This window comes from Muscardinus avellanarius (genome assembly GCF_963383645.1).
Source record: "Muscardinus avellanarius genome assembly, chromosome: 8".
Taxonomy (NCBI): domain Eukaryota; kingdom Metazoa; phylum Chordata; class Mammalia; order Rodentia; family Gliridae; genus Muscardinus; species Muscardinus avellanarius.
The window spans coordinates 84584298-84610200 of NC_137794.1; the positions used below are offsets into that span (position 1 = coordinate 84584298).

General features: G+C 36.4%; 1 protein-coding gene across 3 annotated transcripts in view; it reads left to right on the forward strand.

Moving 5' to 3' along the window:
* Positions 1-6838: 6838 nt before the first annotated feature.
* AKAP7 (A-kinase anchoring protein 7) overlaps positions 6839-25903 on the forward strand; it is a gene marked incomplete at both ends in the record, with an annotated part of 165374 nt that continues 146309 nt past the window's right edge. For all 3 annotated transcript variants that reach the window (XM_080700531.1, XM_080700530.1, XM_080700532.1), the window contains 2 exons: positions 6839-6962; positions 17411-17550. In XM_080700531.1, the coding sequence (XP_080556657.1) occupies positions 6878-6962; positions 17411-17550 (225 nt within the window). The remainder of the gene's footprint in view (positions 6963-17410; positions 17551-25903) is intronic.

Genomic DNA, 25903 nt, shown 5'->3' on the forward strand with positions numbered 1-25903 from the left:
GCCCCAAACATAGGGGCAGCTACTTTCATAAATCAAACTCTTTGTGATATGAAGTCACACATAAATCCCAACACAATAATACTGGGAGACTTCAACACACCTCTCACAATACTAGACCGATCTTCCAGACAAAGGGTCAGTAAAGATGTCTCAGAACTAAAGAACACCATTAACCAAATGGACCTGTTGGACTCATATAGAATATTTCACCCAACTACAGCAGAGTTTACATTTTTCTCAGCTGCTCATGGAACCTTCTCCAAAATAGATCACATCCTGGGACACAAAATGAGCACTAGCAAATTTAAAAAATGTTACATACTTCCCTGTGTCATTTCAGACCATAATGGAATGAAACTAGAAATCAACTATAAGAAGACTCAGAGAAACAACATAAACATGTGGAGACTGAACACCACACTTCTGAATGAAGAATGGGTCATAGAAGATGTAAGAGGTGAAATCAAGAAATTTCTAGAAACAAATGAAAATAAAGAAACAACATATCAAAACCTCTGGGACACTTTGAAGGCAGTATTAAGAGGAAAATTTATAGCACTGAGTGCTCACATAAGAAAAACAGAAAATCTTCAAATAAATAGCCTTATGACACACCTCAAAGCCCTTGAAAAGCAGGAACAATTGAACCCCAAAGCCAGCAGAAGACGGGAAATTATTAAAATTAGAGCAGAAATTAACGAAATAGAGAATAAAAAAACAATACAGAAAATCAACAAAACTAAAAGCTGGTTTCTTGAAAAAATTAACAAGATTGATAAACCATTAGCCAACCTAACTAAAAAAAAGAGAGAATCAACCCAAATTATGAAGATAAGGGATGAAAAAGGAGACATTACTACTGACAGCGTAGAAATCCAGAGGATTATCAGAAACTACTTTGAAAAACTATACTCCAACAAAATGGAAAACCTGGAGGAAATCGACAACTTCCTAGATAAATACAACCTTCCTAAACTGAGTCAAGAAGATATAGAACACTTAAACCAACCAATAACAATTAAAGAGATTGAAACAGCAATAAAGAGCTTACCATCAAAGAAAAGCCCAGGACCAGATGGTTTCCCAAGTGAATTCTATAAAACCTTTATAGGAGAACTAATCCCAATACTACTCAAACTATTTCGGGAAATAGAAAAAACCGGGACTCTCCCAAATACATTCTATGAAGCCAACATCACACTAATACCCAAACCGAATAAAGACAGTTCAAGGAAGGAAAACTACAGGCCTATATCTCTGGTGAACTTGGATGCAAAACTATTAAACAAAATACTAGCAACACGCATTCAAAACCACATCAAGAAAATCATTCACCATGACCAGGTAGGGTTCATCCCAGGGATGCAAGGCTGGTTCAATATACGAAAATCAATCCATGTAATTCATCATATAAACAGAATCAAAGACAAAAACCACATGATCATCTCAATAGATGCTGAAAAAGCATTTGATAAAATTCAACATCCATTTATGATAAAAACACTGCAGAGAATTGGAATAGAAGGAACATATCTCAACATTATTAAGGCAATCTACAATAAGCCCACTGCCAACATCATATTAAATGGGGAAAAACTTCAAGAATTCCCCCTAAAAACTGGAACGAGACAAGGATGTCCACTATCACCACTTCTCTTCAATATAGTACTAGAGACTCTAGCCAGAGCAATAAGGCAAGAAAAGGAAATCAAAGGAGTACAAATAGGAAAAGAAGAACTCAAGCTTTCACTATTTGCAGATGACATGATACTATACTTAGAAAACCCAACAAACTCAACCAAAAGGCTTATAGAACTGATCAACAAATTCAGCAAGGTATCTGGATACAAAATCAATCTTAAAAAATCAGAAGCTTTCCTGTACACCAACCATAAATCCACTGAAAAAGAAATTCAGAAAACACTTCCACTCAGGATCTCCCACAAAAAAATAAAATACCTAGGAATAAACTTGACCAAGGAGGTAAAAGATCTCTACAAAGAAAATTATAAAACACTGAAAAAAGAAATCGAAGATCTTAGAAGATGGAAAGACCTTCCATGTTCATGGATTGGCAGAATAAATATTATTAAAATGGCCATACTCCCAAAACTGATCTACAGATTTAATGCAATGCCCATTAAACTACCAAGATCATTCCTCACAGACATAGAAAAATCAGTCCTTAAATTTATCTGGAATAACAAAAAGCCCAGAATAGCCAAGGTAGTTCTCAGCAACAAAAACCACGCAGGAGGAATCACAATACCTGACTTTAAACTATACTACAAAGCCATTGTAATAAAAACAGCATGGTACTGGCAAAAGAACAGATATATAGACCAATGGAGCAGAATAGAAGACCCAGAAACAAGTCCACACACTTTCAGCCAATTGATTTTTGACAAAGGGGCCAAAAACATACACTGGAAAAAAGATAGCCTCTTTAACAAATGGTGTTGGCAAAACTGGTTAACCATATGCAGAAAATTGGATGTTAATCCCACTTTTTCACCCTGTACAAAAGTCAACTCACGATGGATCAAAGACTTGGAAATTAAACCAGAGACTTTGAAGCTCCTTGAAGAGGGCATAGGTCCAACACTACAACACATAGGCATAGACAAACATTTCCTCAATAAGACCCCAAAGGCACAACAAATTAAAAGGAGAATCAATACATGGGATTGCATGAAACTGAAGAGCTTCTGTTCAGCAAAGGAAACTATCAAGAATCTCAATCGAGAGCCAACAGAATGGTAGAAGATTTTTGCCACCTACACCACTGATAGAGGACTAATATCTAGAATATACAGAGAACTCAAGAAACTCAACACTAAGAAAACAAAACATCCAATAACAAAATGGGCAAATGAACTAAATAGACACTTCACAAAAGAAGAAATTCAAATGGCCAATAAATGCATGAAAAAATGCTCAACATCACTGGCAATCAGAGAGATGCAAATCAAAACTACCCTGAGATTTCACCTAACTCCAACTAGAATGGCCATCATTCAAAACACAAACAACAACAGATGCTGGCGAGGATGTGGAGAAGTGGGAACTCTAAGACATTGTTGGTGGGATTGCAAATTAGTGCAACCACTTTGGAAAACAGTATGGAGAATCCTCAGAAGAATGGGAACAAATCTACCATTTGATCCAGCAATACCACTGTTGGGTATCTACCCAAAAGAAAAGAAACCAAACTATCAAACTAATGCATGTGTATCTATGTTCATAGCTGCACAATTCACCATAGCCAAACTATGGAACCAGCCAAGATGTCCATCAACAGATGAATGGATTACAAAACTGTGGGATATGTACACAATGGAATTTTACTCAGCCATCAAAAAAAACTCAATTACATCATTTTCAGGGAAATGGATGGAGCTGGAGGACATTATGCTAAGTGAGATTAGTCAGGCACAAAAAATAAGAAATCAGATGCTTTCCCTAATATGTGAGAGTTAGGGAGAAATGGGTCATAGGAGGAACTCTTGGAAGAGCATCAGTAACTTTTAACTCTGTTTACATTGTCTTTGGATATACAATATTTTTTTATTTTTTAAGGGAGTTTATTTACCCTTTTGTTGCCTGTGCCATTGAAATCATATCCAAGAAATCACTTCCAATTTCAATGTTGTGAGGTTTTATGACCCAGATTTTCTTCTAAAAGCTGATAGTATTAAGAATTATATTTAGGTCCTTTATCTATTTTGAGTTAATATTTGTATATGTGTTAGGTAAGGGTCCAATTTTATTATTTTTCATTTATTATTATTTTTCAACAATATTTAGTTAAAAGACTAGTATTTCCTCCACCAAAAGTTCATGGAAACCTTGTCAAAAATAACTTGACAATGTATGGAAGAATTTATCTCTAGGCTTTTATTTAGCTCCAATGGTTTATATATCTGCCTTTAGAACAGTACTACACTGTTTCAATTATTGTAGCTTTATATGGTTTGAAATCAGAAAATATACATCTTCTAGCTTTGTTCTTCTTTGAGACTGTTTTGGGTATCTAGAGCCCATATTCCACATCAGGATAGATTTTTTTTCTGAAAAATAAATAAATAAATGTATGATAGTTTCACCTAAAAAAAAAAAAGAAAAAAAAAATTCTCTGGTAAGAAAGAAAGCAAAAAGAAATATTAAAATGTTATCTTTAAGTCATCAAAAGTTTGGTACCAGACAAATGAAACTGTTATGTGAGATTATCAATGTTAATATTGTATAAATTGCTATAATACTAGATGTCAACCACTAAGCCAAGCGTGGGAAGGAGGGATGGGGAGGGAATGGGGTGGGGATCGGGTAGGGGCTAACTGGGCGATGTGTGCATGTATGTCTACAAAAGTATCTTATTTATACCACTATGATGTATGAATACATTGCACCAATAAAAAATAAATTTAAAAAAAAATAAATAAATAAAATATTTCATTGGAAAAAAAAATTGCATTATTAAAAACACAATATGCTAGCCAGGAGTGGTGGTGCATGCTTGTAATCCCATTACTTGAGAGGCCGAGACAGGAGGATCTTGGTTCGTGGACAGCCTCAGTTACTTACTGAGGCCTTCAGCAACTTAGACCCTATTTCAAAATAAAGAATAATAATAATTAAAAAAAATAGGGCAGAGGGTGTTGCTTGGAGGTAGACTGCTCCTGAATTCAATCCCCAGTACTGCAAAAAAAAAAAAAAAAAAAAAAAAAAGGACCAAAACAAACAAAAACACTATGCTGGACATGGTGGCACACACCTGTAATCCCAGTACTTGGTACTTGGAGACTGAAGTAGGGGAGTCACAGGTTTTAGGACAGCCTCAGCAACATAGCAAGACTCTTAGCAACTTATCGAGACCTGGTTTCAAAAACAAAAATATAAAAAAGGGCTAAAGGTATAGGGTATAGCTCAGAGGTAGAATATCTTTGGGTTTGATTCCTAGTACTAAAAAACAACAAAAAAGTACCCGTGTTACTATTTTTAACATTGACTTTAATTTATTAAAAAATAGCTTTTGTTAATGCTTTTTCATTTATCCAGGAAATAAGTGTGTGTGTGTGTGTGTGTGTGTGTGTGTGTGTGTGAGAGAGAGAGAGAGAGAGAGAGAGAGAGAGAGAGAAAAGAAAGGTGAGAAAACAATAGTATGAACGACTCAAATTGCAATAAAAATTGCAGTTTTTGTTATACAGGTTAACTATGACTTATGATAGTTATATAAACTACATTTATAATGAAATGTGTTTTACAGGTATTGTATTTGCAAATAGAAGATTACAACAGAATGAAATAACATTTTTAAAAATATTTTGAGTGCTAAATTAGTTTTCAGTGAATACATGGAATAAATATTATATAGATGTCTGAGAATTCTGTTCAATATTAGTCCAAATGACATTTGTGTCTTTCAGTAAAGGTATGGACAGTAGCGATACCGGAGAGACCACCAGCTGATAAACTTAGCAATTAACTTTATCAATTTAAACACATGTCCTTTTTTTCTTTAACCTCCACCCACAATATGTGTTTTTCTACCCATAGCAAGAAAACAAAGAACAAATAAATATGAACTGTGAATTTAATATTAGTATATACTATGGGAATGCTGTTATAGAAACTCAGCATCATTTGATTTTTATACTTGAATTTCAAAAAACACATATTTAGAGCTATTTATTTTTAACGAATTCCAGTGTTAGGTGTAATAACGGAGAACAAAATAAATTTTTTTAAATACACTTTTCAAATGTCTTTGTGGCAGCCAGGTATGGTTTGGTGGTGCACGCTTGTAATCCCAACATTTAGGAGGCTGAGACAGGAGGATCTTGGTTTGTGGACAACCTCATCTACTTATTGAGGCCCTTTGCAATTCAATGAGACCCTGTCAGAATAAAAAGAATAAAAAATAGGGCTGGGGGTATAGCTTGGAGGTAGAAAGTCCCTGGGTTCCATCCATAGTACTGCATTAAAAAAAAAAAAGTTTGTGGTAGAAATAAAATATAGGTCAGAGCTGGGTTGGGAGACTGAGACAAGAGGATCAATGGTTTAAGATCAGCCTCAGCAACTTAGTGAGACTCTCAGTAACCTAGTAAGTCTACAAAAACTAAGAAGGGCTGGGGGTGTAGCTAGGAGGTAGAATGTCTCTGAGTTCAATCCCAGTATTCTCCCACCCCACAAACACATATAAAAGGTCAGAACCTGTACAAATGAGAACATATAATTGATATTAAAAATGAACATGAAAAGAATGGCTAAATCTTGTTAGTTTATTTTCAAAAGATATGAGAAAAAATAGTTTTAGAATTAATAAAATATAGCAATAAAAGAGCTTCAAGATTAACTAACTCTGTCTTCATCTAACCCTGAGTTGAAGACTCTGTTTTAGAAGTTTTAGAAACTTGTTGTTAAAGTTTTAGAAGCTTGTTGTTTAACATAAAAATGCACTTATAAAAATATAAATATGGAATAAATGTTTAAATAGCTTTATAATATTTTTAGATATAAGTGGTACCTCTTATTAAATTTCTTTTTTTTTTTTTGGTGCAGGATTGAACCTAAGGGTTATTAACCTCTAAGGTACACCCCCAGCTGTATTTTATTTTTTATTTTCAACCAAGGCTCATTAAATTGCTGAGTCTGACCACAAACCTGTGATTCTTCTGTGTCTGCCCCCAAGTACTTGGATTACAAGCATGTGCCACTGTGCCCAACTAGATTTTATTTTATATTGAATTCAGTTATCTAAGTTGTTTTGGTTTAGGATCTGAGCTTTAAAAATAACTAATGCTTTTTTTCCCCCTTTTTGTTCTGTGTTAAAGGAGGAATAAATCCTGAGTATGAAAATGTGTCAGGAGAAAGGCAAATGTCAGAGAATTTTGAAGCCAAGACACTGGATTCTCTAATAAACATGCCACTTGCTACTATAGATATTAAAGATGATTGTGGAAGTAAGTACTTTATTAAATAAATGTGTTTAGAAGCAGTTAATTTAGTTATATTTTCCTTAATAAATAACTTCACTTTAAATATCTGTCATTTTTTGAGTTTTGTTTGTTAAATAATAGTTACCTGTTGGTAGCATGTTGTTAAAACTATCGCAGATAATATTACAATCTCACAAAATCTTGAGCTTTCTATAGTTGATAAGCTACTTCTGAATGTAATGGGCCAGATCATTTTGTGGTTTATAATAAGCTCACTTAGTTGTTCTGGAGCCTCTGCTCATTTCAGTAGTATCTATTCATTTAGTAAGTGGTTAGGGGATGTTTGATATCTGCCAAGTAGTTGGATATGCATTGGGAGGGTCTGTCATTGAACAGATAGACCTTGTTTTACCCTTAGGGAGCTTAACAGGCTGGTGTTGGAAACAGTTAAACTTTCAATTGAATATGCACCTACTGAATCTATTGAGTCCTTAGAACTCTTTCTGCAAGTTTCTGAGAACCAATGCTTACTTGATTGAAATATTACTGGTACTACATATATATATATACATATACATATACATATACATATGTGTGTATGTATATATATATATGTATGAATTTTGTGTCATTGTAAAAATAGTACTGTCCAAGATGTTTGGGACTACTTCCATTGAAAATGTGATAGATATTATCCAGGTTATTGTGTTAACAAGAAAATAAAGAAAGGCATCAAACAGTCAACAAATATTTAGTGACTACATATTTTCTGCCACTCATTGTTGCATCCTTATGTAAACATTGCTATTTGATACCTATGCGTTAGTCTTTTAAGAGCCATCTTGATTATCAAATGGACTGGTAATGTTATTGCAGAGCTTATGTTCAAGGAACTCATATTTTACTTAATATTGGGCTATTTATTTTTCTATTAACAATTTTTCTGATTTATTATTACTTATTGTTGTTAATCTCTTACTGTGCCTAATTTATAAAGTAAACCTTATTATAGGTAGCTGTGTGTATATGTATGTGTGTATAATTTATATAGGGTTCCATACTATCTGTGCTTTCTGGTTTGCACTGGAGGCTCAGAATATATGTCCTACAGATAAGGAAGGGGGATTGTGTGTGTGTGTGTGTGTGTGTGTGTGTGTGTGTGTGTTGTGTGTGTGTAATTTATATAGGGTTCTATACTATCTGTGTTTTCTGGTGTGCACTGGGGGTCTCAGAATGTATTTCCTGCACATAAGGGGGGAATATATATACACACACACATACATACATACACATACATATATACGTATGTCTGTGTGTGTGTGTGTGTGTGTGTGTGTGTGTGTGTGTGTTTAATGACTGAGATCCTGTGCCTGAAGTCTACACAGGAAATTATCTAGTTTAGTTCCTTCATTTTTCTTTTTTTTTTTTTTTGGTGGTACTGGGGTTCCTAGAAGCCCTTCTACCTCTGGGCTACACTCCCAGACCTATTTTTTTACATTTTTATTTGGAAACAGGGTCTCCTAAGCCAGCGTGCGTGGCTGGCTTCGAACCTGCGTGGTCCTCCTGTCTCTACCTCCCAAGCGTGGGGATTACAAGTGTGCGCCACCACGCCCGGCCTAGTTCCTTCATTTTTGAGAGGAGAAAACAGTGACATAGAGAAGGTAAATAAATTGACTAAATTTCCCAAATTGAAAAGAACTAGTTATAGAATCTCTGATTCTTTGGTAAAGGTGCTAGACATTGGGGATATCTGCACACCTGGCAGTCTTGATGTTCAGGAGGCTCACAACTTCATTGTGGAGTCACTCTATGAGCAGGTATAATGTATACGTACTGTTCTAGGATGTCGTAGAAGTACATGGGGTAGGGATGTGTGGAGGTAGAGGGTATTGAGGAAGGCTTCCTTGAGGTTTGGCAGGGATATGAGTCTTGGGGATAAGTCTGAACTTAGAGCTCTTTCCTTCATACTCACTCTCCTTGAACTTGACTGATCTTTGGAATTTTCTGTTAAAGTGCAGTTCCTTTTTTCCCCCTCTTTTGCAGCAAGGCAGAGAATCTTTTTTTTTTTTTTTAAATATCTGTGTGGTTCTGATGTTCAGCCAGTCTCAAATCACACTCCTCTCTGTCTCACTGTCTTCTGGATGCAGTGAACCTGGTTTTTATGGGTAGTCGTGAAGGAAGAGGACTACTTAGAATATATGAAATCTCAGGTGTTTTATTGGCCAGTCTTTCCCATTCTGTAATCTAGGAGAAAAAGGATACATGAAGAGGTGTCCGCTCAGCCTATAAGGAAGAACAATGTAAGTTTAACAGCTGTTAGTGAAACCTCCATTTGAAGAATTTGCATTCTTAGAAAACAAGTGGCCACTGGGACTAGAAAGAAGGAAGGGGATGTGTTTGTGAGTTGCTTTAAATTTCTTCTTTGGAAAGGACAGCTGCTTCTGCAGAAGGTGGACATTGGGAAGCATATCCAGTCATTCATGCAAGTAGGATATTTTTTCTGAAGATTTGGTATATTTCTTACTGAAGAAGTGGTGTTAGCCATATATATTAGTGGCTCAGGAAAGCTCACTAAAGATCATTTTTAGCTATACAGCATACCCCTATTTGTTAGTTTAGGACTTAATGAGTGAAAATTTAATTTACATTCCAAACTACTATGTGTAAAGTTACTTTTGTGGGAAGATGGGATTCAAATTCCAGGCTCCGGCTTATACATGGGCAGTGTGATATAATGAGAAGAACAGAAAACTTGTGTTTTAAGTTGTGATTATTTGATTTTCTACCTGTATGGCTTTGGACATCTAAACTGTATGAGCTAGTCTTCTTTAACTATAAACTGTGTATTATAATTCCTTCTTGCTTACCTCATAAGGTTATTGTACAGATTGCAAGAGGAAATGTGTTCAAGAAAGCAGTAAAACATGTAGAATAATGTCTCGATGTTATTTTATAAGACCTTTGAAACGTATCCCTTAGTTATTTGAGGATAATTTATTATCTAATAAATTATTTATATCTAATTTTTATCATAAGTTTTTTTGGTACTGGGGATGGAACTCAGGGGCATTCTACCTCTGAGCTATACACCCAGCTAAATTTTTTATTCTTTATTTTGAAATAGGGTCTCACTGAGTTGTGGAGGGCCTCACTAAGTAGCTGAGGCTGACTGAGAACTGTGATCTTCCTGTCTCTGCCTCCAGAATGCTGGGGTTACAAGTGTGCATTAACATGCTTGGCTCTTATAACTTTTTAGACAACACTAAGGACCAAATAGTACAATTCTTTGCAACCCAGGAACGACTAACTTGTTCTTGTGAAGTGAGGTTTTTGAAAATGTATAAAAATTAAGAATTTTGTTTTCAACATTTAAACCTTAAAACAGATATAATAATAGCATTTGTTCCTCAAATGCAGGATAATTAGTTTGTTGCTTGAGTGGACTTAATCTGTCTTCCTCTTGTATTTAGTGCCATGATAATTTAATCATTCTTCTGGCTCTATAGCGGATAACAACCTTAAAATTGTCAGGTTGCTGGTTGATGCTTGTGGTTGCTTCAGTTTTCTTCTGCATGAAGGAGTTGTGAGTTAACTGTCAATTTTTTTTTTTTTTTGCTGATAGAAACTCTGGTAGAGCAATGAGAAAAATAGTTCTAACAAAAACATCGTGGGAAGGGGAATCCTTGCCAGTGAGAAAACTCTTCCTGAAATGTTGAGTAACCCTCAGTGTCAACTTCAGTGTGGGTATACAGGTGGCGTGTGGTCTGTTTGGCTGAAATGGGTCTTTATATTTTTGTTGTTGGGTTTTATTTATGAAGATGCTATTTTACTAGAAATATACATGGAAATATTAAATGCAGTTAAATGTTATAATTAAATACTAGGACATAAGATACACTAGAATTGCATATTAGAATATAGAAATAAATTAGAAATAAAGCACAAAAAATCTTTAGAAATGGTGAGCAAAAGTCATATAACCTGTGCTGCATCTTTGGCTCCACATGCTAGACCTGTTGTAGGAGAAATCTAGCAGTGGTCAGGAGTCTACTTGGACTTGGATGGTTTTCTTCTTTTTATCAGGGAAGCATTATGGGTGAATTGGTTAGAACCCCAGTAAACTATCCAGAAGATGTTTGATGCTGCTGTTACCCTGCCTCTGAAAGTCTAATGGGAGTCTGCAATGGAGAGTCATTCTCCTGCTGATGGGAATAGTTTAGTATGCTTTTCACAGTGTGACTCTGTGGAGAGCTTTAATTTAATTGACTCTAGTCTCTTAAGAGAATCACAGCTCTTTAACTGTCAAGCCACATTTATTTATTCATTCATTCATTCATTCATTTATTTATTTTTGCGGGTCTGGGGATGGCATCCAGGGGCATTTGACCTTCAAACTATACTCCCTGCCCTATTTTTATTCTTTATTTTGAAACAGGGTCTCATTAAGTTGCAGAGGGCCTCACTAAGTAGCTGAGGCTGTCTGTGAACTGTGATCATCTGGTCTCAGCCTCTTGAATGCTGGGATTACAAACGTGTGCCACCATGCCCGGCATCAAGCCACATATAAATCAAAATTTGAAAGTAAATTCAAGAGTTGATTTTTAGTCACGTCTTTCTTAAATGTGGATTTAGGTTCTCCTTCTGTTGAAGTAATTCTTATTTTACTCACCCAGAATTCTAATCTTGGAGATTTTTGAGCTATGGGAGATTACTATTTTATTACTTATTAGCTTATACTATTAAATTGACATACTTAAAATACTTGAACTCAGATCTTAAAATATCAACTGAAACCTCTAAATTTTTAATAGAAAAATATGGTATCAAAGATAGACTCTTAGTGTATACATTATGTAGTCAATGATTATTCTGAGTCAATTTTAAAAAAGACAAATTATGTTCTGTATCTTCTCTATAATTAACAGGGAAGACATATATCACACAGAGACATGAGTCTTGAGAACTGCCTCATTAGGCAATTTTGTCTTGGAAACATCACAGAATATACGTCCAAACTCACATGGCTGTGATGTCATTAGGTGATATAGTGTTATGGGACCACTATCATATATGTGGTCCACCATTGACCAAAATGTCCTTATGTGGTATATGACTACACACTAGATTTTATTATGAGAGTCTTAGGGCAAAAACATTTGCCCCAGATAATACATATAGTTGATATCCTTTTTATTTTCTTATTAAAAACAAATAAGATCATTTGGGTTGGTAGCACATGCCTAATATTCCAGATACTCGGAAGACTAAGGCAGGAAGATCACAAGTTCTAGGCCAGCTTTTGCAAGTTAGTGAGACCCTGTCTCAAGACCCTGTAGCTCCTTGGTAAAGTGCTTAGTATGCTCGAGGCTCTGGGTTCAATCCCCAGTTACATAAAAACAAATGACAACAACAACAACAAAACACAAGTAGATGAATAAAAGAACAAATTGAGGAGATACATTAACCCAGCATACTTATTGAGCTTTAAACTTTAATTTTAAGACTGTAAAGAAGTTTTATTCACAAATATTTATGCCACAGTGATTTTTACATAGTAAGAGTACTAGGAAAAAAATGCAAATATCCAAGATTTAAGGAATGACTGATTAAGTTATATTAATGCCTCTAGATTACATATTATGCAGTTATTTGTTATTGCAAATAAAAGTTTTGAAAATAGTGCTATAACATATGGAACATTTCATATACGTGGAATGTATATGTGATGCAAAATGAAAAAAAGTAGGGCCAAAATTATGTCTATTTTTTACAGCTGTGTAAATACTTTATGTGATCTGTCACCAAATTTCATAGTGATTGTATTAAGGGAGCAGATTTATTAACAATTTTTGTTCCTTTCTCTAATCCTCAAATTTTATGAGTGGCCTTTATTCTTTTTATGAGAAATTCAATTAAAAATTGTGTGTGGTTAAAACTTGCTCTTAAAGAGTTAGGCTTCATTGAATTGACAAGCAAAGGTAGTGACAAGCTCATTTCTCTTCATTCCCCTCTGCTGCTGTCCGTTAAGGGAGCATTCACCATACTCTTACACTGTGGTGGGTAAAAACTAGTGCTTGGAGTCAGACTTTCAGGGTTCAGAATTTACTTCTATGCTTTTTTTTTTTTTTTTTTTGGTGGTACTGGGGTTCCTGGAAGCCCTTCTACCTCCGGGCTACACTCCTAGACCTGTTTTTACATTTTAATTTGGAAACAGGGTCTCCTAAGCCAGCACGCGGCTGGCTTCGAACCTGCGCGATCCTCCTGTCTCTGCCTTCCAAGCGCGGTGATTACAAGCGTGTGCCACCACACCCGGCACTCCTGTGCTTTTTTGTTTTATGCTTTTTCTAGGTTCAATTTTATTGTCTGTAACATTGGCTTAATAATGGTAGTTATCTCCCAAGATTGTGGGAAAAATTCATTTCTTAGTACATGTTAAATCTGTAAGAGGTTGTTGCACAAAACTATCCTTAGTAACTTTTCATTGATGTAAATTTGCCAAAAATTTTTCTAAATAAAGCCAGGTGTGGTGGTGCACGTTTGTAATCCCAGTACTTGGAAGGCTGAGACAGAAGGATTGGAGGTTCTAGGCCAGCCTTAACTACTTAGTGAGGCCCTCCACAACTTAGTGAGACCCTTTTTCAAAATAAAGAATACAAGATAGGGCTAGGATTGTGTCTTGGAGATAAAATGCCCCTGAGTTCAATCCCCACTACTGCAAAAAAAAAAAAAAGAAAGAAAGAAAGAAAAAGAAAATTCTAAATATATTTGCTCAGTTAAACATTTGTAATCGAGTGCTTTAAGCACATTGCTCAATGTTTTGCTGTGTGTGTGTGTGTGTGTGTGTGTGTGTGTGTGTGTGTGTGTGTACATGCATGCACGCCTCTGGGGATTGAACCCAGGGGGACAGTCTGCCTCTGAGCTATACCTTTGGCCCTATTTAATTAACTAATTAATTTATTGTACTCAGGATGGGACCTGGGACATTCTACTTCTGAGATACACCCCCAACCCTATTTTACAATTTTATTTTGAAATAGGGTCTCTCTAACTTGTGGAGGGCCTAAGTTGCTGAGGCTGGCTGTGAACCTGGGGGATTACAGGTGTGTTCCACCATTCCTGGCTTCATTTTCTTTCTTAATCCCAACAAAACCCAAGAAAGGAAGTAAAATTATTTATATAGAAAGTTTTAGTAATTTTTTTTAGTCCTGGGAATTGAACCTAGTAGTATTCTACCTCTGAACCTCCAGCCCTATTTTCTTTTTTACTTTGAAAGAAGGTCTCACTAAGGAGTAGAGGGCCTTGCTATGCTGCTGAGGCTAGCCTTGAATCTTTGATCCTCCTGTCTCAGCCTTCTAAGTACTGGGATTACAACCGTGCACCACCACATCCAGCTAAATTTTAGTAATTTGCCAAAAATTATTTATAGAGTCTGAGATAATAATTGTATGAAATATAGAAGATAATATTTTGAGTCATACAGTTAAAAAGGTTTTGGAATGATTACTTCAAAAATTTAAACTGCTTAAATAATAATTAGAAATATCAAAACTGTCTAATTCATTTTCAGCCTTTTAATTAAGAACAAGTGTGAAAACAATCAACCCACAATAACAGATGGAGTACTTAATTAAATTAATTTCTTCCATAACTCACTCCTTTGTAGTTTTTGAGTGAATAAATAGAACTTGAGGAAAAATTATATAATTTACATAAAGTGACATGTGGTGCCTTAGTTAAAAAAGCAAATGCATGTATCAGAGAGTTACGGCCTTTGTCAACAAGGCCAGATTCATTAGAACACATTAAAATGGCTATCAGAATCATTATGAAAATTAACAAATGGATTAAATTAAATTTATGTGATGAGTATGAGCCAGCTGTACTTCCACTGATGTCTTTTTACTAACCAAGAAAGCTCTAAACAATTCAGTGAAAGACCCAAGGCACAGGGCGCATTTTGTTTCTATGGCCGCTTATCTTTAATACTTTTATCAGTAAACCAGATAGTTTTGACTGTTTTCCTCTTTATATTTTTCAAGCAGAAGTAAGTAAAAAGCATAATATTAGATTATCCTTTAGAACCTGGATTACAGTTTCAAAGTTAAAAATAAAGTTCAATAAGGAAAAGCAAAGGGATTCCATACTTTGGCTATACAAGTAAATGTTATAAATAACTATTCAATGAGAGAAAAGAGATTTGGAACTTAGTGTGAAGCAGATGGATTGTAAATCAACAGACTCACTGGGTTGATATAACTGCATCATAGGATTCTTTTCCTTTTTTCCCAGTTCTCATCCAATACTTTTTCTTTTTTTGCGATAACTGGGATGGAACCCAGGGGCATTTTACCTCGGAGATACACCCCAGCCCTATCTTTTATTCTTTATTTTGAAACAGGGTCTCACTGAGTAGCAAAGGGCCTCACTAAGTATTAGCTGAGGCTGTCTGCAAACCTCGATCCTTCTGTCTCAGTTATCCAATTCCTGGGATTACAAATGTGTGCCACACCTGGTTTAGTCTTTTTATTTTTGAAACAGAGTCTCACTGAGTTACAAGGGCCTTGGCAAGTAGCTGAGGCTGTCTGGGAACCCTATCCCGTGTCTCAGCCTCCCGAATGCTGGGATTACAAGCTTGAACCACCATGCCCGGCCTCATCAGATACTTTTAAGCTTTGTACTATCTATGCTGACTAACAAAAGAATGTGCTAGAGTATCCAGTTCAAAGGAAAGTTAAGGAGAAGATAAGATTATGGAAAGCTAAGAAATTATTTAGACAAATCTTGTGCTACTTTATTACTGAGAATTTTTTTTTGTGTGTGTGGTACTGGGTATGGAACCCAGAGGCATTCTACCTCTGAGCTACACCACCAGCCCTATTTTTTATTCTTTATTTTGAAACAGGTCTCACTGACTTGGAAAGGCCCTCACCAAGTAGCTGAGGCTGTTTTTGAACTGTGATCCTCCTGTCTCAGCCTCCCAAATGCTGGGATTACAAGCGTGTGCTACTGAGCCCGGCTGAGAAGTTGTATTCTGAGTTAGGGTTTTATGCCGTGTCATTCTCATGATACTAGAATTGTTAAGAGTTGCGAATATAACCATTATTTTGAGAGAATATGCTTTTCCTTTTCTGGTTTTATGTAAAATAGATTTGTGGAATGTTTGAAATAATCAACAATCAGTTGCTACAAACAGGGATACAGTTTAGAATAGGTAAGATATAAAAAAATTTAAGCCAGGCATGGTGGCGCATGCCTGTAATCCCCACGCTTGGGAGACAGAGACAGGAGGATCGCACAGGTTCGAAGCCAGCTGTGCTGGCTTAAGAGACCCTGTTTCCAAATATTAAAAAAAAAGTATAAAATAGGTCTGGGAGTGTAGCCCGGAGGTATAAGGGCTTCCAGGAACCCCAGTACCACCAAAAAAAAAATAAAAAATAAAAAAAAATAAATAAATAAAAGCTAAAAGCCTCTGGTCTTTTAAATACCATGTTTAGTTTGTTCCTCTGTTTAGTTTTTTTTTTGTGTGTATATTTATTGTTGTTAAAGAAATTAGGTTGTATAGGTTTCCTTATCCTGATCATTTAACATATTTCTTTGTTCCTTTATTTCTAATAAATTTGTATCCTTCTGTACATTTTAGCTGGGAATGTTAATATAGAAGAGCTTTACCTTAGCTATTTTATTTCCTGTATGACTATTTGGTTATAAGGAAAGGCAGGATACATCCTTGACTTTTACCCTTTCTAATCACATTTTTAAAATAATGGCTATCTGGAATTCTCCAAAGGTGACCTGTGAGTTTTGGTTTTAATATTTCTTTCTAGTATCATTATGAATTGGTAAGTTTATCATATTTGATTGCTTTAAACCATTGAATTTATTATTGAATTTGAAGCTGAAATTGTCTCATCTTTGGCCAGAGGGAAGAATTTTATTGATTCTAGAGACCTTCTGACATTTCCCAGGTGTTATAGTTTGGCTCTTGAATGTCTAGCCAAAGCCTCATGTGTTGAAGGCTTGTCCCCAGGTGGAACCGTTTGGAGGTGAGGTCCAGTGGAAGGAAGTCAGGTCACTGGGGAGAGATGAAAAATTGCTCTTTCCTAGTGGTAGAAAAACTTACCTGTGGGAAAAAATGATCCTTAAGTATGTGATCAGGGGTTAGCACTCTGTGGCCCCTTGTCCAAATCTGGCTGACCACCTGCCTTTTAATAAGGTTTGATTGGAACACGATATACTTCTTCATTTATGTTTTGTCAGAGCTGGGTAGTTGTAACAGAGACCATGTGACCCACAAAGCCGGAACCGTTCACTATTACGTCCTGGATAGAAGTGTTCACCAACTCCTGCTTTAGGTTTGGAGATGACAATTATGAATGATTGATACTTATATATTGCTTGTTTCCTTCTTTTTCTCACCAGGTTATCTTTGCTTAAATTGCTAGACTCACTGTTGTTTGGCTTTTTCCCTCTAGTCACTGATGTACCCCAAATAAATTCAAAGAGGAGTAACGAAAGTGAATGGATCAAGAGTGATGAAGTAAAGAAGAGGAAACGAAAGCTAAAAGATTATCAGCCCAACTATTTCCTGTCCATTCCAATCACCAACAGAGAGGTGCTACTTTAAAACATAATATTAACCATGAAGTTTGTATTCTGTATTATTATTATTATTATTATTATTATTATTATTATTATTATTTGGTGGTCCTGGGGGTGGAACCCAGGGGCTTTCTACCCCCGGGCTATACTCCCAGACCTATTTTATATTTTATTTGGAAACAGGGTCTCACTAAGTTGCTGAGAGCCTCACTAAGTAGCTGAGGCTGGCTTTGAATCTGTGTCATCCTCTTGTCTCAGCCTCCCAAGCTCTGGGATTACATGCCTGTGCCACCACGCCTGGCTTTTTTTTGGTGGTACTGGGGTTCCTGGAAGCCCTTCTACCTCCGGGCTACACTCCCAGACCTATTTTATACCTTTTTATTTTTTGGAAACAGGGTCTCTTAAGCCAGTGGGGCTGGCTTCGAACCTGTGTGATCATCCTGTCTTCGCCTCCCAAGCGCGGGGATTACAAGTGTGCGCCACCATCCCCAGCTTGTATTATATTCTAAGTACACTCAATACTTGCCAGCCCACTTTTTTTCAGCTTCTGAGAGTCTTTGGTGGCAGTTTGTAGGACTGTGCAGGGGAAATTTCTGTTTAAGCAGTAGGAATATATTTAAACAGAAGTTTTGAAAATTATTATTTAAACAATTCTATTTGAAGAATAATTTTGCAAAAACGACTTGGAGAATATGGCATGCCAAGGCCTTTCTAAGTATTTATTTACTCTATTGGAAGAACTCTTCAGAAGCAGAGAACAGTGATTGGGTAGGGAAGGAGGATGATTCTGAAACCTCTTGAGGGAAAGTAAACTGGCGTTCCTTACTCTTTCGTTCTTTTTATTGTAATGATTTTTAAAGTGTAATTTCTTAAAATATTACTCACCCTAGCTGGGTGTGGTGATGCATGCTTGTATTCCCAGCATTTAGGAGGGTGTAACTCAGAGGTACAATGCCCCTGGGTTCCATCCCCAGTACCACAAAAAAAAAAAAAAAAAAAAATTTACTCACCTTTATATAGGTTGAGTATCTCTTATTCAAAATGCTTGAGACTAGAAGCATGACTCATTTTGGATTTTAGAATATTTGCATGTACATAATAAAATATCTTGAGGATGGGATCCCAGCTTAAATTGTGAAATTCGTTTTTGTTTTGTATATACTTAATATATCTAATCTGAAGGTAATCCTGTATAACGCTTTTTAGTGTGCTTGCATCTTGACATCAACCTATCATCTGAGGCTTAATGTGAAATTTTTCACTTGTGACATCGTTTTGGCTTTCAAAAAGTTTTATATTTTAGAGCATTTCAGATTTTAAATTTTTGGATTTCAGATTTTCAGATGAAGTATGTTCTACCTGTACCAACTCAATATTGTATGACAAATTTGATAGAAGTCTATTTAAAAGTCAGAAAAATTAATGTGATGTGAATGAGAGAAAATGGGATTCCCTTTTTTTTTTTTTTTTTTGGTACTGGGGCTACACTCCCAGACCTATTTTTTAAATATTTTTATTTGGAAACAGGGTCTCTTAAGCCAGCAAGGCTGGCTTTGAACTTGCGTGATCCTCCTGTCTCTGCCTCCCAAGCGCGAGGATTACAAGCGTGCGCCACCACTCCTGGTGGAGTCACCATTTTCTTAGACCACACTGAGAAACTCTTAAGAGAGAAAACTACTGTGTCTAACTGAAACCGTTGAAGCAGTAAGAGAAAAGTGCCCCAGGACAAAACACCTCACATAGAAAACTTTTTATTATCTTAGACCAGTTTTACAGCCAGATTTGAGTGATTCTGATTGTGGGATATAATCTCTTGGAGTAAATTTTCAGAGACAAGGTTGCCCTTGTTTCTCTGAGGGATGATAATGAATTTTTAAAAAATCAAGTAAACTTGTAATTGAAGACAAATATTAAAAGAAAAAAATTTTCTGGGCTTGATAATATATGTTTGTAGTCTCTGTACTTGGGAAAGTGAGACAGGAAGATTATAGGTTTGTGGCCAGCCTCAGGAACTTAGTGAGGCTCTCTGAAACTTAGTGAGACCCTGTGTCAAAATAAAAAAATAAAATAGAGCTAAGGATGTAGCTTAGAGGTAGAATGCCTTTGGGTTCAATCCCCAGTATCCATACACACACAAAAGAAAAAGAAAAAAAATTTTTACTAGATCATTCTAGGAAATATTGTCTGTGAGATATAGTTTCTCTGGGGAGAAAATCTACATTAAAAACAGAAAAATTAGCTATATAAGATTTCAAATTAGCTGTAGTGAAGGGTAGTATTCTAGCTTAACTGATACACGTTGATTCTTTTGGTGAGTAAACAATAAAATAGTTCTCAAGTGCTTAGATGGCACAAAGTTTGGTATAATCAGCAATATATAGTAGAATACTTGCAAGTTTTTTGGATATGTTTTCTTAAATTTAGGGTTACATTGTGTTATCCAGCTCTTTATTGCTGTGATGATAATACCTGATAAGGACAACTTAGAGGAGGAAAGATTTATTTTGGCTCATGGTTTCGGATAGTTCAGTCCATGGTTGTCTGGCTCCGAGGCTGAAGCATGGCAGGAGGGCGTGGTGGAGGACATCTGCTCAGCTCAGCCATGAGGCAGAGGGAGTGCCGGCAGGTAGAAGATGAACTCTTCCAGGCACTGCCCCAGCCACCTCCTCCCTCCCACTAGTTCCCATCTCCCAGAAGTCCGTGCAGCCATTAATGGATTAATATGCCAATCAGGTCAGAGCCCTGGTGACCTAATGACTTCTCAAAAGCTCCACCTCTGAGCACTTGAGGCTTTGGGGGCCATTCCATATCTGATCCATATGAGAGGCAGTGCTGCTTTAGTGGGCAGCCAGATGGAGCCAGGTTCTAGAGAAATGGAGTGAAAGACACTTGGAGTGATTTACCTGAGGAGACGCGATTTGTGATTGCAAGAGCATCCAGGTTCCTTGTTTAATTTGTTGCTTAGACAATGTTCTATCATGGAGTCTCTGAAAGTCTTTGTCAGGCACTTGTGTGTTGCTTTCATTAGGTCATTCATTTATATTTCTCCTTCATATTTCTAGTCTTTGCTCAGATGGTAGACTGATTAGCAGCTCTTCATCACCCTTTGTGTCTGTCCCTATGCCCCTTGAAGCCTTCTCTGGCTTTCAGTAAGGGCTGGTGGGTGATATGGTGGGACGGGCAGGAGGAGACGGAGAGGAAAGCTGGTGGAGAAATTCTTGTGCCCCCACTGAGTTCCAGGGTTTGAGCCACACGGTGACAGGAGGAAAGGCTGAGAGAGTCCTGTGTGCCGCTTCCGTTTCCACCCTGTTGGCTGCTGTAGACTTACATATGTGTCCCAGCTTCTATGAGCCATGTACACAGTGGAAAGGGTAGAGACCTTCTTAGACTACCCCTTGCATCACAAACTCCACTGTGGGACCTAATTGCTTGAGTTTTGATTTCTTCGGGGGATAATACTGACCTAAGATAATTATTTTATAAACCCCAGTCAGGACACATCACTGATCTGCTTATGCGCTTCAGGATTTTCCCATTGATGTCAGGATAAGGACACTCCTACTGTGCTCTGTAAAGTTTTGCCTGTTCTGACCTTTGGCCTTCCTTGGTCTTGCCAGGTTCCCTCTCCCTAAGGAAGGCTGTCTTGGCAAGGAGTTTACTCTTCTGTCCACTTGGTTTAGCGCCTTCCAGTATCTCAGTTCGGACTTCTCCACTAGTGACCACAATGACCAGGTTAACTCCCTCATTTCCTCCAGTAAAGATCTTCATAATGTTGTTTGTCATTTGTCATCTTTAGAGTGGGATACTTCTCTTCCTCACAAGGTATTTTAGTTCATTCTTAATACCTACATTAGTGCTTTTCCAAGAGTAGGCACATTCCTGTGCATACACACCCACAGTGATGTCATTTAAGGGGTAAAGGTATATTTCTGCTATACCAAATTCCTTATCTCTTTCTCTCTCTCTGTCTCTCTCCCCTACTCCCGCTCTCTCCCTCTATTCTTCTAACTCTCCCTCCCTCCCCCTCTCCCTCTCCTCCTTTCTCCCTTCTCCTCACTTACTTGTACAAGGGATTGAATCCAGATTTTAACATATGCTAGCTCACTCTACCACTGAACTACACTCAGGACCCAAGAATACAGTGTTACAAATGCTGGTTTCAGAATATAGGTTCAACTGCAGGTACTTGTTTAGAGGAGGTAGGGGAATTTATAGTAGTGGGAAATGGAGGTTAATTTAATGTTTCCCTCTCAAGAGACATATTTCTGTCTAACAAAGCTTAGAAAAGATATCCAAATGTGGGGAGGAAATGTAGAAAATGGATTAAGAGATATATTTTATGTTTTGGATGAGCACCCTTTTTATTTGTCTACTTTCACGTATCTAATGTTAATTTCTTTTTAAACTGCTTTGAGGCTTTCTGGGAAGGCCTGGGAAAAGAAGTACCATTTATAACCCTGTTTCAATGCAAGATTGTATTCAAGTTCCAACTCGGTGACCTGCAAACAGGCTTTGGGAACTCACACATTCACAATGAGTTGCTCTACTTTTGGCCTCACTTGTTGGCAACAAGTTTTAAAGAAAAAAGCATTCTGAATTACACGAGTCTTTGATTTTAAACAAATTATTAGAAGTGTGGAATTCTTTATTAATAGGAAATTCTTGATTTCATAATTTTTTTTTGTGGGTTTGAGGATGGAACCCAGGGGCATTTGACCTCCGAGCTACACCCCCTGACCCATTTTTTATTCTTTTATTTTGAAACAGGGTCTCACTAAGTTGCAGAGGGCCTCACTAAGTAGCTGAGGCTGTCTGAACCGTGATCCTGAATGCCAGGATTACAAGCGTGTGCCACCACGCCCAACTTTGATTTCATAATTTTAAGAATAGATTGGAAAATGAATTAGAATGGCTGCATAAAAATATCCTAATTGGAAGCATATAAAAGCATTTGTTGCTTTATTAACCCACAGTTGTATATTAGCTTAAAGATAAAGAAAAATTTTGTTAGGCTCTAATACATCTTAAATATTTCTTAGATGCTTTGACTTTTTATTTATTAATCCAGCTGTTACCCATATGTTGGTTTTATGTGCTTTATTGTGAGAGATAATGTATCAGCTTTCCATGACTATAACATAATATTTGAGATAATCTATTAAGGAAACAGTTTTCTTTTAGCTCACATTCTTGGAGACTCCAGACGATTACTGATTGGTCTCATTACTTTTGGGCCTGTGGTGAGGTAACACATCATGCTGGGAGCACATGGCAGAGCAAAATGGCTCATCTTGTGGCCAGGAAGCAAAAGAGAAAGAGGACAAGGGACCAGGGTCCCCAGTCTCCTTCATGTGCACTCCCATAGCGACCTAAAAAGTGTGTTCCCCCAATAACCCAAAGACCTCTCACTAGGCTCCACTTCTTAAAGGTTCCACGAACTGGTAGTTCCACCCTACAGACACAGCCTTTAAACACATGAGCCTTTGGGGAATATTCAAGTCCAAACTCTAGCAAGCAAATCAGCACTGAAAAAAATGCAAGGGATACCTGGGCATGGTGGTGCACACTTGTAATCCCAGTACTTGGGAGGCTGAGACAGAAAGATCATGGGTTTGTAGCCAGCCTCAGCTACTTAGTGAGGCTCCCTGCAACTTAGTGAGACCCTCTTTCAAAATAAAGAATAAAAAAAAAAAATAGGGCTGAGGTTAGTATAACTCAGAGGTAGAGGCCCCTGGGTTCAATCCCCAACCCCACCCCCACAAAAATGCAAGGAATAATCAGAAGATGATGAAATTGGGAGTGTATTAATTTTCATAAATTTTTTTACTATGCTAATGAAAAAGATGATTTTCTTCAGAGGTCTCAAAAGCATTTAATTACATGCTTCATCATTTTGTAATATGAAAATTATTCATCTTATGAAAATATGGACATAGATTAGTTAATTCAGTTCCTTTCTGGAAAATGTAATAGTAAAAAAATTTGTTATTTGCCGGGGTCCAGCTCTAGCATGAGTCGAGGTTCGTGTGATGGTGAGAGAGAAAGCCGAGGTCAATGAGAGAAGAGCTGCCACACAAGATCAGATTCAAGCTTCTCCATTTTATTCAGGATTTGTTACAATTTCTATACTTTCTTTTTTGGCAGAAAAGCAAGGGCATAGCCGTACAAGCAGGATCTCCAAGGATGGGAAAAGTTTTATTTTTTATAGAGTTTAGGGTAAGGGTGCCAGACATTTAAATAATCATAGTATGCTTTGTCTCACATCACAAGGCTGACTTAAACTTAATCTTATACATTGGTCCAAACTAAGGTCAGTCTGAACTTAACGTTTGGCCCAAACTTTATCCTTGGGAAAAAATCTTTGCTGCCTGAGTCTCTCACAAGCCGCTGCCCATCAGTTTTAGTTATAATGCTTATACATAAAATTCCAATTATACATATTAATCCAAATAATCCTAAAATAATTTTTTGAAGAAAGGAATGCTAGACATACTTCATGGGGGATCTACGCCGTTGCGGATCCCCTGATCGAGCTTTCTCAAGATCTGCATGAGATGCTGTAGTAGATATTATCATGTTTCTTATTATGATTCTTCTATTTGAAGCTATTTTTTTTGTACTTTTACTTCAGTTTTTGCTGTATCATTAGTTTTTTAGGTTTGTTCCATGGTTGTGGACAGGCCTGAAAATTAAATGAGAGTTTTCTACTTTGAAGAAAAGTTATGTGTTTTTTTGGTACACTGAGGATCAAACCCAGGGGCTTCAGTGTACTTGAGGGTACTACCACTGAGCTACATCTCTTTTCCCTTAGGTAGTGTATAATAATTCTAGTATCTCCAAATGTGACAACACATTTAGAAACAATATATGCAACAGCTTGGAAGAATTCCAAAAACAATGTCAAAAGACTAGGTCAAAGACATTCTTCTACCATGTACCAGAATGTAACTAATTTATTTCATGTAGAAAAGCACACTAACTTTATGGAATTTTCTTTGAGCTCATATGTGCTTTGAGTAAATTATAATGCATAAAATATGTATAAATGAATTTTCTAATTGCATTAATTTAGACATGTGGAATATGGCTTAGGGATGATGTTTAGCAGATGGGTGTCTGTTTTTATTCTGTTAACTCAAAGTACTCATGAAATGAAGTTTAAGTTTGCAATAAAGTTTATATTTTTAGAAGTTTCTTTCAATGTCATATTTAAATTTGACTTTGTAGTATTAGGTTTTAAAAATGTACTTTGTGTAACACTGCCAGTGGCTAGGAATAATGGTGACAGATAAGCTTTAATTGCTTTGTGGAATTTTAAATAGTGACTGTAAAGATTAGTTTCTTTTGGCTTTTGATGACATTGGTTTTTTAAAAAATGATCTACAGTTAAGCCTGAAGTATTTTTCTTTTCTTTTTTAAGAATGTAATTAGGAATAAAAAGCATTTAAAAAGTCTTAAGATAATATCAAAGACTATATAAATTAATCCAAAGCATCAAAGCATAGTTAGAAATATATTACTTGATTAGATTAACCATGAAATTTTCATAGGTTTGAGGTTAATCCTGCACTATAATAAAGAAGTTATCATGAACATGAAATATTCTACCCACTAGGAATATGTAGTACTCCCACACCCCACTGTGGCAAACCCAAATACTTCCAGGTATTGCCAGATGTGTTCTGGCTAGAGAATTGTTGACTTTAATAATATTAGCAAGGCCTTATAACCTTATCTTAGGCAAATGGTATAGTGCTTGCAAAGTACTTTCATTAATCTTTTTCATATGCTATTTAATATAGCTTAATAAATAGCAATGCATATTTTATTATTGAATGTTCAATTTTCATTTGAATAGACTAAGGCTTAGTGCGACTTGGTGACTTGTATAGTGTTATACCTTTGAAAGACCTGGTAAAAACCCAGAATTTCTGACCTGAGTCCAGCACCCTTAATTGACATAGTCCCTAAAGAAAAATCACCATAAGAGAATGATAATGTTTGAATAGCCTTGGTACCAGCTCAGATTTAAAGATGTATTATTTTGAGGTTTGATATTTACTTGGCCCTTTTATATGTTACTGGATCCATTTGAGCTGTTTTATTATTTTTTAAATCAATCTCATTGCTTTGCTTCACCTGGGAAAATCTCTAAGATAACAAATTAAAAATCTTTGCACATCAATGTGGACTTATGCTAGAGGGACAGAGGGCCAATGGTTCCATTACATAGCAGCATCTTAGTTCACTCTGTGCTACTCTTAACAGCGTACCTGGGACTGGATAATTTATTTATTTATTTAATTTTTTTTATTGGTGCACTGTATTCATACATCATAATGGGACAGAAAAAACTTTTGTAGACA